The sequence below is a fragment of the Chenopodium quinoa genome, unplaced genomic scaffold (assembly GCF_001683475.1).
Source record: "Chenopodium quinoa cultivar QQ74 unplaced genomic scaffold, ASM168347v1, whole genome shotgun sequence".
NCBI lineage: Eukaryota > Viridiplantae > Streptophyta > Magnoliopsida > Caryophyllales > Amaranthaceae > Chenopodium > Chenopodium quinoa.
This window is the reverse complement of record NW_018745003.1, coordinates 3,719,661-3,732,888: the sequence shown is the minus strand read 5'-3', so window position 1 is coordinate 3,732,888 and position 13,228 is coordinate 3,719,661. Positions and strand designations below refer to the sequence as shown.

The window sequence follows — 13,228 nt, the reverse complement described above, 5'->3', positions numbered from 1 at the left end:
TCTGTTAAAATCTGCTCCTTTACTTTGCTCAAAAGTTCCAAAATAAAGAACAAGGCATATGACCTCTTTATTATTAATTAGCTAATTGTTTAATTTTATTTTTGAAATTTTGTTAAATTAAACTTTACAATTAGTTAGGTTTTACCGATATGATTGATTATATTGTAGGTGATGCATGATTGAATAGTACTTTATTTTGTATACTCTTGTTTCCAAGAGAGGTTAATGGGAGTAAGAAGAAAGTTAATAAATCTAGAGACTAGAGAGTAAAAGCAGTACTTGTATATTATTACAAGTGAAAATAAAGAATTAAAATTGTAAGAGAAGCGAGTCTATGGTTTTTTCTTTCAAGGAAGGAAGTCGTTGCTTCTTAGTATCAGTGCAGGCATAGTTATTAAAATTCTAATTTAAATCTTAGAATCATAAGATATTAAGATTTATATATGTCCATACGATTCGATTTATGATTCTATCATATTTTACATATTTCTCTTAATTAGTGAAAACCTTACAAGTTTTAAACATGCTTGCAAAGTTATTTATAAATATATGTTGTCGATTATTGGTTGCTTAGTAGGTAAACAACTATTTTCTTTTAATAATTAGGTTTTTAACTTATTATTTTAAACATATTCAATCAAATTTGCATATGATATGACATCTTTATATACATGTTGGTAGAATTTTAATTACAATTTTACGATTCGATTCTAAAAGTCCCTTCCGATTCAAAGTGGAATCTTGATTTTGGTAACTTTGAATACAATATATATATTAAATCATTATGTGATGGTTTTACATAGATTCAAAGGTGGCATCTAAGTCATTCAATTTGGATTATACTTGACTGATCAATTATTTAACTCACTTTAATTTATATCATATTTGACTCTTTAATCAGTATCGTATTATGATTAATCAATCAAAATCAGACAAAAATAACATTTTGTTTAGTTAAGTCAACCGCACCCAAATTAAAATCAAAATTTGACATGTAATTATAAGCATAAATAGAATCTAGCTTAATCAATAGTTTGAAATGGAATAATTAAGTACGAATTACTTTTGATAGGTACGTAAAACTTTCCATTAATCTAATTTGTTAATAAAATTATAGATTGATATGAAACATAACTGAATTTTCTAAGTGAAAAGGGGATCCCCACTTCTTGACATGACTAAACATAAACTTTCCAAATAACATACGATCAAATCACAGTAAATTTGAGCTCAATGTTATGCTAAAAATAGTATTCTTAGTTGTAAGATGGATTGCCTTTTACAATAATGCTACGTAAAATTTATTTCATTGGCTACTTATCACAACCATAATATATACGGAGTACTAATGTTTGTGAACAGTCACCATCACAATGGTAAAACCAAAGGTTTTTTTTTTTTTATAATTTATTTATTTTAATTTTAATTATTATTATTATTATTAATATTCTAATTTTCTAATATTTTTATTATTATCTAGGAAGTTTATGTTTTTTCAAAGGTGACTTGTTGAAATTATATTTTTTTTATTCAAATTTAAATGTAGAACTATCTATCTAACAATGAATAATATTTTTGTTGAGATTAAAACACACTAACAATTAAGAAGATTTAGTTCATATATATGAATAATTTGTTGTCGATTAAAGCCATAAGCAAATTTTAGGATATGATCTAGTTCTTATTTTAAATAATTTAAATAATAATGCTTCATAATGTAGGAAAATAACCACACGTACAATTAGTATTCCACTTCATTTCATAAACAATATACTCCGTATTAGAATTGAATTAGGTATCACTATTTTTGAATTACTTTATTATTAATCCATAAAATCATCAACACATGAAAAAATATTGTACTTTACCGAGATGTTTGTTTTCCACCTTAAAATCGGCCACAAACTTGAACAAGCTTAAAGAGAAGAGACAATTCTTGATTGTAATTAAACTTTAAGTCTACAATCATTATTAGACATAAATCATTACTCATTACACTGTTTAGTCCCCCTAATGATTTCTTAAAACAAACGAATCGATAACAATAATGATGTGAATTGAAAGAAATGATGAATTGGCTGTTTCATTATGACACCTGCTCTAAAAAGATTTTGGACTTTTCTCCCATTCATATGGAACTTAATAAAGGATCCAACTTCATGCTTTAGGTTAAAGGGACACATCTATTATTTATTTTGGTTATCTCGCGTTGATTTATTGGTTGCAATTTAACATTTGTAATAAGTGTTAAGTGTTAATCAATACAATACATGTTTTTTTCACCAAATTGTCCTATAAAGTATTAAGGTGACGGGAGATACGAGAATCCTATCACATACGGAAGCAATTGGGGAAAACAAAATAATCGAAATTCCAAACAATCAACCTCATAATAGAGAGGAGCATACAACCTTTATCATTGAGCTCTTACTTGATTGTCTACATGCACATGTCTATGAGTGGCGTATACGTAGTCATTATAATATACATTCATCTTTTCTTGCTTCACGGTTATGTAATTAGCGCTCACACACATACAAATCCCTTACATTACACAATGGTAGAATTTTATGAGAGATACATCTCATAAGTAACAACCATCCAAGCAAATGACTAGAGCTAAAGCTAGTTTATACTACACTTGTATGTAACATATCATTTTCGTTAAATCCATAAAGAAAAGGAAGGAAAAAAAGGGGAAAAACATCCACAAAAATTCATAAACCTCATGATCTCATCCACCTATTGTATAGTGGTAAGGAAAGGGGTGAGAGGGACTACACATACACACAACCTTGTTTCATAATAATAGCCAGCAATACTAACCTGTCCAATTTTATTAGTCCTGCCAAAATCATTCATATTTATTATTTACCCGTTTTCTCTAACTCTTCAATTCACGTTATTTTTTTTCTTCTCTAAACCGTCCGGAACCAGCCTAAATATCCAAATCTCGAAAGAATTCCCTTTCTCAACCCCACCATTTTCTTGTTTGTAGCCTTCAACACCACTTCTTTCTTTTTTTTTAATAACTTTAATTTTCATTAAAAAAAAATCACCCAACTTTTTTTTTTTTTTTTTATAATTTTATTTTCTTTCCATCTTTATAGAAATAAATAATTGAAGTTCATTTAACATTATTAGCCCTTCCCTTCCCTAGCTAGTCTTTTCCTATCAATATTTCTCTCTCTTCCTCATCTTCCGGGCTAAATTTCTCCTTTTATTCAGAGAATTTCTGTTATAAATACAATAATAAGGGCAGAAGAATTTTACTGTTGAAGTTATCACAAAGCTAAGTTTTTTCTTCTTCTTCTTACAAACCAAAAAAAAAAGAGAATAACCTAGTTAGCTTGCTTCCTCACTCATTCTTTAGCGAGTTTTTCTCCTTTGCAAGTTGGGCATTTTTTCATTCGATTATTCGATATCCTTCTATCTATACCATCAGGGTTCGTTTCGTTTCGAATCGACAGAAAAAAAAAAAAAAAAAAAAAAGAGAGAGAGAGAGATGTCATCAAGCTGTATGGATCAAGCTGCTGTTGCTCCTCCATCATCTGAGCAACTTTGCTACATACCTTGCAACTATTGCAATATTGTTCTTGCGGTTGTTATTTATTATTACTATAATCTCTTCATTTCTTAGCTATATTTTCACTCATTAATTTTCTTTTATCTAGTCCTTTTTTTTAAAAAAAAAATAAATATTATATTTGAATTAGATTTGGGTTTTTGGAAGATTGTAAATTTTAATTTTATTTTTAAACTGTTGTACGGTATAAATATAGTCAAGTCTCAATCGTTTTATGAGACCATTTTGGTTCTCCCTTCTTTTGATTTCTTCTTCTTTTGCAGTCAAAGAAAAGTCACTCTTTATTTAGAGGTCTTTTCTTCTACCCTAATCACCAAAATATTTACAAATTATAAATATTTTCTTTCGATTTTCAAATGTGCCCTAAAAAACCCGGTTTAAACATTCAAGGATAAGACTGTATACATCTCGACAACTGTAAACTCGATTGTAATTATCATATTGTCATTAGTGTTTTTCAAGGGAGTTTAATTTTATTTTTTCAAAAAAAAAAAAAAGTAATGAATTGTATTTAGTTGAATTGTTAATTTATTTAGTTTTTGTTTTTTTGATGTTGATGATGATGGATCATGTGTTTACATTAAACAGGTGAGTGTTCCATGCAACAACTTGTTCGATATAGTAACCGTCCGTTGCGGGCACTGCACTAATCTATGGTCAGTTAACATGGCCGCCGCCTTCCATTCGCTCTCCGCATCCTGGCAGCAACACCAGCAACAAAACTTTCATCAAGTATTACATACTCTGTCTCTGTCTCTAAAAGTTGATCGGTCTCGTTTTAATTTTTTTTAATCACATAACCATTCTAAACATAATTTTGTTATTAATCTACTTATATACCTAGAGTTTTCAAATTAATAGTGTACTCAGTAATAATAACACATTTCTCAAGCTTGTCTTAATTTTTTTTTTTTTTTTTTTAAATATAAAATTATTCTACTGTATATGTATATTTTGGGAAGTGGGTGGATTATTAGATAATTTTATTAAAAATAAAAAAAGATAAATAATTTGATTTGGGAAGTCTAGGTCTCTTGGGATTTGTTTTTATAGGTATGACCTTTTTGTTGATTTGATTGGTAAAATTTGTTAGATCCTGCAGGTGTTTTTTTTTTTTTTTTCCTTCAATTGTAGGCTATAGCACACTCTACATATATATAGGTCTATTTATTTTAATTAATACTCCTTATTTACCTAAGCTAGTCTAGCTCTATGTCTTATAAACAGTATGCTAAAATCAAATAACAAAAAAAGTTAAAAATTAATTACATAAACCTTAATTTATAGGGGTGTTTAAGGCTTTAAGCTTTGCTTAGTTACCCATTTCTCTTTAACTTTCTTGATCTTTCCTAATCATTTTTCTTCTTTTAGCTACCTTGTTTGATTTGTGTCTCTCCTCGTCTTAAACTTCGATGATGACTAGTATGCTCGATAATTACTTGAGCTGGTTGAGCCCTATTTTGTTTTTTGTTTTTTTTTTTTTTATAAAGAAATTGTTGCGAACAATGTTTTTTATGATTATACAAAGAGTGTTTACACTTGTCGATTCCTAAACTCTACTACGCCGACATCGATTATCAATTAACATCTTATGTTAAACATATACTAGTCAAATAGTTAAGCATATATTAAACATTGATGATTAGTCTATTATGTTGTTAATGTTTTTTAAATTTATCATAACATTTAATTAATTTCTTTCATTAAACTTCATTCACATATGTTTTAGGCACCAAACAATGGCAATATGGGTGAATATAGGATTGACAATTTGGGTTCATCCTCCAAGTGCAACTACACTAACAAAGCAGCTACAACTATGCGAATTTCGCCTCCTATTAGCAATAATTCTGCTGAGGAAAGGATTATTAATCGCCGTAAGATTAATTTTCTTCTATTTAATTCAACATTAATACAACTATTAGTTTCTTTTCTAGGTATCTAATTAGTTTTACAATCTTATGTTTGATGATTCAAATCATTAACTTTGATTACAACGTTTTTGTTCATGTATTTAGCACCTGAGAAGAGGCAACGCGTACCATCTGTCTACAACCAATTCATAAAGTAATTAATCGTACACTTAAGATCGAGTTAATATATCAATATATGTACTTGTATATGATAAATACAATGCATTTAATTCAGTAATTAATGAATTTGTTATTTGTGAAATTTATGCAGAGAAGAAATTCAGAGGATCAAGGCTAATAATCCTGATATTAGTCATAGGGAAGCATTCAGTACTGCTGCCAAAAATGTGAGTCCACCAACATTGTCAATTTATCTGCACCATTATTCAGTGTCGGCCCAACTTTGAACATTAATATCTCTTGTAACATATACAATAATTAAATAAAACGATACTTTTATAGGTCAAAGTTCGATCAAGAAAGTATATATGACAGTGTGAGAAATAAATATACTTTGAATAATTATAACTTAATTTGCTTAATTATTTTTTTTTTGTTAATAACAGTGGGCACATTTTCCTCACATTCATTTTGGGCTGATGCTGGAGACCAACAATCAACCTAAGCTAGATGAGGTAAATTTTCACAGCTATTTACTTATTTAGTCCTGCATTTTTCGTTAAATTTAATTTACTAAGAACATTATACACGTACTAATTTTAACCAACACCATAATCATATACGGAGTAGTATTATAATTTTAATTGAAACAACCTTAATAATATATTTTAAGCATAGTGCAACATAGAACCCTTAATTTTTACTTAAACGGAGTATAATTTATCTTAGACAATGTAAAATGCAATATTGGTAAAGGAAGAATGGGAGATGAATTTGAACATACAAAAATAAAAATTAGATAATGTATAAAGCAACTTAAATTATGTAATAGAAAAATGTTCTAGGAGCATGTCATTCATTTATTGTCAAAAAATGTTTAGTTAAGCTGAAAATTAACAACAAAAACATGGATCATATATTGTCAATTGTTTAGTTAAGTTGCATGATAATTTTGCTTTTAATTTGATCTTCATTTAATACGTGTATAACTCTTCTTTTGTTGAATGATGGCGGCATTTATAATTAGTTTGATTAAGTTTCTTATTATTCAGTGAAATCCTTCAATTCACTAAAAGTCTTGTGGTTGATCGCGATTTTAGGGCTCGCAAAAGCATCTCATGCCAAGGACTGCTTTACTAAACAATTGATCGATCTTCCAAAGTACTCAAGAGTGGTACATTTTGTGTTCACATAAAGTACATGAAAACTAAACTATGTTCATTAAGAAGATGAGTAAACTGTATTTTTACTACTTTCAAGATATTTTGTGTGGGTTATTTCTATATCATGTGTTTAATCACATGATCATGTCATTAATATGCTAAGAACGTAATATTATTGTAATGCAAGTTAAAGCTCTCCTTATGTAAGTAATCTTGTGTTGCTATACTCCTTCTGTTGCTAATTGATTGTTTCTATCACTTTGACTTTTCGTTAAAATTACACAAAATATACGAATTTGAAATTGATGTCATAAAATATCTATTAAGCGATTGATGAGTCTCCTTCATTGAGCGAAAGCTTCAATTTAGTTTCCAAGCATGACTTCCAAGGTATGGGAGGACCACGGTATTGTCTTCTATGCATGTAAGATTACTAGAATGCAAGAAGTTGGTTGTGGGATCACATATGTTTGAGGGATCATATATGTAATTGAAATCAATGCATGAACGCAAAAATAGAGGTCGATGACACAAAAAATCTTAAGAAAAAAGAAAGTACTTGTACTATTATTTGGATGTACCATGTTACATACTTCTATATATTTTCTTCATTTCTTTTTAAATGACACAGTTAAAAAAAACACAAAGAATTATAATTAGGTTCTTAATTTGATAAAGTAAGAATATAATTGGAACTATAAATTGCAAAAATTACTAAAAAAAAAAAAAAAAAAAAAGTGTCAACCATACCAAACAAAAAATTAAAAAATAAATAAAATCTTATAATAGAATAAGTACGTAACATCTAAAATGAAATGAATGAAGCATACATTTGCTAGACAAACATAAAAACGTTATTTGTGTATACCATTTTCTATTCAGGGAGACTATAGATATAATCATACTCTATCTCAATTTCTTATTATCAGTCAACAAAAGTAATTTTCTTTATCATATTTACTTGTAATTAATATATATGTATTTTTTTTGAAACAACTTGTAGTTAATATATATCAATGTCTAATACTTACTTAGTTGATTTTTCACTATACGTTAGTTAATGCTTTGCTAAGTATCGTTGTAATAATATAAAAAAAATTGATTCAGATTCACGTTCGTAATCTTAAGACACTTTTAAATGATGAACGAACTTGTTTAGATAACTTTTAAAGCTCGGCATTGTATTGTGATATCAAACTCGATATTTACTACTCTTAACATGGAGATTCAATTTTGAATTCGAAAAGTTTATAGTAAAAATTTGACCATAGATGACACCAAACTTAAAATTGTCTATACATGATTAAGCTACAATTTCTATCTATCCTTAAGTTATGTACAAGATACTTAGTACTAAACTACAATTTCTATCTGTCCTTAACAAATTCTTAAAAGTATTTTAGGGAAGTCTCCCCATAAAACAACTTCTCAAGCCTCAAAGTCACATTTAGACAATTTATATTCATCACTAGGGCAATAAAATTGTAATTAGATGATGAGAATTAATAAATAAAGCCAATATAATCGTTCGTTTCAATGAAATTCATTTGAAGGTATATATATGCCTTTGAAATGATTATTGGGAAATACAGTTTCATGTAATTTATAAGTGAAAATACTTTAATTAGTTGAGTACATTAAGGCTTATGAATAAGACCCTTACTTTAGACTTTATAGTAACTATATATATGTATGAAGATAGAATGTTAGAAATCCTCCTTATTATCCACCAAATGACCTTCAATAAGTCTTATGGATGCTGTATCTATTTAATTTAATTGTTTTACTCCCCGTCAAAAAAAATAAAAAAAAAATAAAAATAAAAAAAGTCTTATTGTGAGAATCAAAGATTTTCAATCCTTCAACGAACTAATTAAGACCAACCGCCATACACCACAATTTTTATTAACTTTTTCTTACATATCTAAGCTAAGAAATGCTATACCTATTTAGCACGATGAAAATTCAAACATGTACAATCTAATATGAACTACATATATATGATGTAAACCTAAAAATCATAATTACTAAGCAAATAAAAATTCATCTAAAAGGTTGCCTATTTGGCTTAGAAGATATCTGAGAAAAAGACTAGTAGTTGAATCCAACATGCATAAAAATACAACTCATAAAATCAATACCTTTGATGATAAAAAGAATTTCATGGACCACATTTCTTTTACTAGCTAGCTATGTATGTACATAATTTTTTCTGTCTACTCCACCAAAAAATTGCCCTTTATTATTATTGCATTTGTGAGCTCCACTTAAACACTTAAATTATGAGTCAAAGTTTCTATTTCTTTTTCAGCATCACTTTTGCTAGCTTAACCAATCAGAGAATATCCCCAACATTTATACCTTAAAAGCCAAAATGGGAATGGCCTAAACATATGTTATGCACTATATATGTGTGTGTATATCATAATCTCAATGTTATGCTTGAATTTTGTACAGTGATAGTAAGATGTAGCTAGTTACAAGAATTTAAAATTTGTGGACCCCAAAAAAAGTGTCCGTATATATTATCTGGTAATTCGTCTAACTTCTTTTATACTTAGTATATTATATTATCTATCATTTATAAATTATATGAAGTAATATTATTATATGTATTTTTTTTATTTACACGGTGTATCTAATTGCATCATTTTCTATTAACTTGCGTATGTATGATCTTAAGTAAATGATTGTTAATAGAGATCAAAGAATTGAAGTATTTTCTATTGACCAACTTTCATGAAGAATTGAAGTTCCGTATTGAATTCTATTATACCGTGGAATTAAGTTGGATTCATGCATAGTTCAAGTAGAGCACAACATACCATCTATGTTAGTGGGACTAATTTTTGTCTTTTGGTATGTATTTTAATACAATGAGATTTGTAACCCAACTCCCTGAAATTCATTATATATAACAACAAATAATTTAACTTTCATATTACACTTCTTACATCAAATGAATAAGTTAGCTAAATCAATTAAATAAAACTCCTTGAAGTATTGTATCACAACCACCCTTACCATGTCTCAATTCCAAACGCAAATCCTCATTTAAGCTAGTCATATCATATCATTATTTCCTCGATAGTAAGTAGTACTCTATGCGTTATTTGATCCTCTATCCAGCCGAGGTAATAATCAAATATATAGTTGTCACTTTACTAGTTCAAAAGTAACACTAGTTTGGCTTTAAACTCCAGATAGATCAAAAAGAAATTATATCGATATAAATACCACCCAATAACTCGTTTCAATTATCCCAAAAAAAAAATAAATGGCTCTCTATCGATCCCACCATGGCACCATGAAAACTATATATCCATGTTCCCCTAGATGTAGTGGCGGAGTCATGGGGTGCTAGCAAAATCCATGGCCCCAACTGTTTATTTGTTTATTTTTTGGAATTGCTTAAAGAACAATAATTAGTAGCTATATAGTTGGTTGTAAGTATTGCAACAAAAGATATAATTCGTTAGTAATGAGTCGTTAGTTGAAATAATTGCTAACGGTTTCTAAGGCCGTTTGATCAAAACTCCTTATGCAAAAGACATTTTTCCCCCTCGACCCTTTATTTTTATTTATAACCTGTATGAAACCATACCCCTAGCTATGCAGCAAATAATTAAAATGGGACGGATAGAGTAGTAAACTACATACATACGGAGTACTTCGTATATGTATCATATTGGAACGATTTATTTCATTCTTGGTAGATGTGAAACAAAAGGACAAAGGCAAAGAGCAAAGACACTAGCTAGAGAAATGAATGCATGCATAAGCATTTATATGTGAAATGCATAAATCATGCACACTAAAGTTGAGGACCACCAAAGTAGTATATGTATGTATGTGTAGCAGCAAGAGTGATAATAAAAACATAATTTGCAGGACTCCCGTTGATCTATTGTATATATATGGATACAGATACAAAAAAAGTCTTTTGGCTAATTGGTTTAAATATGTTTTCTGTCCTAACGCTTAAAATTGACATGACCATATTACTACTAGCTAGAATATAGATAAGATAATGTATATATTTTGCTGCCAACTCACCAGAAACTCATACACATTGATTCATTTTGTAATTCAGTTCAGCTAGCTCATGTTGGTACAACAACAACATGACAACCTTGATAGAATATATAAACCAATTAAGTTAAGCTTTTGTTTGAATTGGTCCTCTATTATAGTATCAGAGCCAACGTGACACAAAAGTCACAGGTTCGAATTTCATCCATCCCTCCTTTTAAAGTGGAATATAAAACGGTGGGTATGATGGGGCCCATATTGCATCGTCCTCACATCAAGTCTAATGGATTATTGTGTGAGAGAGCGTGATAGAATATATAAATCAATCCCGAGCTTCAACCATCACCTTAACCTTTTGGTTGAGTTGGTCGTCTATCAAAATCTCAATAATGGTTAGTCTATATGAACCAAGATTTCATCTCCTGTGATAGTCAACCATAGTCCTCTCCCTCCATTCCCTTTCTCTCAAGTGATTTATCATGTACCCTTAAATCATGCCATTAGCCACTTAGATTACATGTCAAAACTTTTACTTTACATGGGATCGATGTCATATAAGATGCACCGTCGCTTATATTATACGAAGTATCGTAAATTAAAAGGAGTAAATTAATAAATTAACACATAGCTTCATCTTATCATGAATTCATGAACGAGATTTGGTGTATTGTAGCGCAAAAGTTTTAAGGGAGACTTTGGATGTTTGTAAAAATCTGCCATATCGTTAGGCAAAAGAACATTCAACTAAAGACAAGTGTCTGAAAAAATTGCACATGCTAACTCGTATAGTATAAATTCATATGATAGATTGATAGTGATGAATCACTTCCTAGTTTTGATGATATATATATATATATATATATATACAAAAAATTTAATAAAACGAGAAGATGAGAAATTAATAACTTGATGAAATTCAAGAATTAAGACGCTAGTACGGAATTTCATGCAGAATCATCATTTCTTTTAGGGATTATAACGTTTGACTAGTAATCAAATCCGACTCCTCAACAACTAACAATTAGAGTATTCAGCACATCTAAGGAAATCAAGCTATTAATGTTTAAGTTGGTGGTGTTGGTCATAGTTAGTTAGTGATAGTATAGGTATAGTATTATACCTTGTAATAATTTTAATTTATTTCTTATCTGTACTTTTAATGCACTAGGTTTTAAGAGTTCCTCATGTCTCCTCATGTTTTTGCCTAAGAGTCCTAACACTCCTTGTTTGCTGATTGTAGCCTATGTGAGTTGAGTTATTAGGTCGTTACACATGTCCTTGTTCAATTTATGAAGAAAAACTAATGCTCTTTATTTAATATCACATTGTTGATTAAGTTTACGATATAATTTCAATATGGTTATACTATACGTACAAATGATATTTAATTATGACCTTTATTGAGTCAAAAGTCTACCCAATATGCGTCGAAAAAATGAAATTAGAAATGTATGTCTTAGTAATTTGATGATTATGTACACTTTTTGAACACCCTCATATGTACTAGGCTTGTCCAATAAAAAGCAATGGATTAACGAAAATGGAAATTCCCACAAAACTAATATCCTTAGTCATACCCTAATTTCAATAACCTTCCTTGTAAGTGTGCTTTTTATTGTTTGGGTACTCAAAAATTTCAACTCAAACAGGTCAGATCAAGTGACTAAAGTTACTTCAATGCACTTGTGGGCTATAGCCGCCAACATGTGATAGACTTACAGCCACAAGCTACCTCATACACGTATTTCACTCATGTTCACCTACTGAAAGATAAATTAATATTCATTTCATATACAAACACGTAAATATGAAAAACCAAAAGCGTCATTCTAAATACTCTCAAATGCTCACTATAGCATCTCATTACATAATAGTCGTCATACCACCCCAACTTATCCAACATTATTGAGAAAACTATTATACTGTCAAGCTTATGAGTATTAATTACATTACATTACAACATTATTAATAATAATACATTAATAAACTAAAGAAAAAAAAAGAGGAAAAAAAGAAGAAAAAATACGGCTGAGGGAGCAGAAGAAGGAAGAAGGGGAGTGGGGTTAGAGACAGAATCTGAAACATCAAATCAATGTCTGGGGTAACCATTCATTCAATTTCATATTCATATAATGTCATGTCACTTCTGACTCTTCCTCTGTTTTCTCTCTCTCCACCCCCCACTTACTCCGGTGCCAATTTTTACTCAATTCCATAAAGTTAATGGGTGGACATTTTAAATCACATCAATTTGGCCCCCTGTTTTTTATCAGCACATCCCCTTGGTGTTTAGTGTTCACCAAAACGGATATTTTTTTTTTTTTACTCTAATATAGTAATATCTACACTTCTTTCGTGACATTCTTATAATCGATCAATGTTGAAACTCCCTCTGTCCTTTTATATCTGCATCA

At 29.3% G+C, this 13,228-nt stretch overlaps 1 protein-coding gene across 2 annotated transcripts; it reads left to right on the top strand.

Moving 5' to 3' along the window:
• Positions 1-2,773: 2,773 nt before the first annotated feature.
• LOC110707964 (axial regulator YABBY 5-like) lies at positions 2,774-7,030 on the top strand. 2 transcript variants are annotated; one of them, XM_021886058.1, is made up of 7 exons: positions 2,774-3,601; positions 4,175-4,318; positions 5,316-5,463; positions 5,605-5,653; positions 5,771-5,846; positions 6,066-6,134; positions 6,672-6,759. In XM_021886058.1, the coding sequence occupies exons 1-7, from the start codon at positions 3,506-3,508 to the stop codon at positions 6,672-6,674; spliced, it is 585 nt and encodes a 194-aa protein (XP_021741750.1). In that variant the 5' UTR covers positions 2,774-3,505; the 3' UTR covers positions 6,675-6,759. The 2 variants fall into 2 exon arrangements, with proteins under 2 accessions (XP_021741750.1, XP_021741749.1); XM_021886057.1 differs by having other exon boundaries at positions 2,778-3,601; positions 6,720-7,030.
• The last annotated feature ends 6,198 nt before the right edge of the window (positions 7,031-13,228 follow it).

Bases quoted from the DNA above. Each gene is read 5' to 3' on its own strand.
- LOC110707964 (XM_021886057.1), top strand. From the start codon at position 3,506: ATGTCATCAAGCTGTATGGATCAAGCTGCTGTTGCTCCTCCATCATCT. The intron at 3,602-4,174 runs GTTGTTATTTAT...TACATTAAACAG, and splicing joins ATTGCAATATTGTTCTTGCG to GTGAGTGTTCCATGCAACAA. The intron at 4,319-5,315 runs GTATTACATACT...CATATGTTTTAG, and splicing joins AGCAACAAAACTTTCATCAA to GCACCAAACAATGGCAATAT.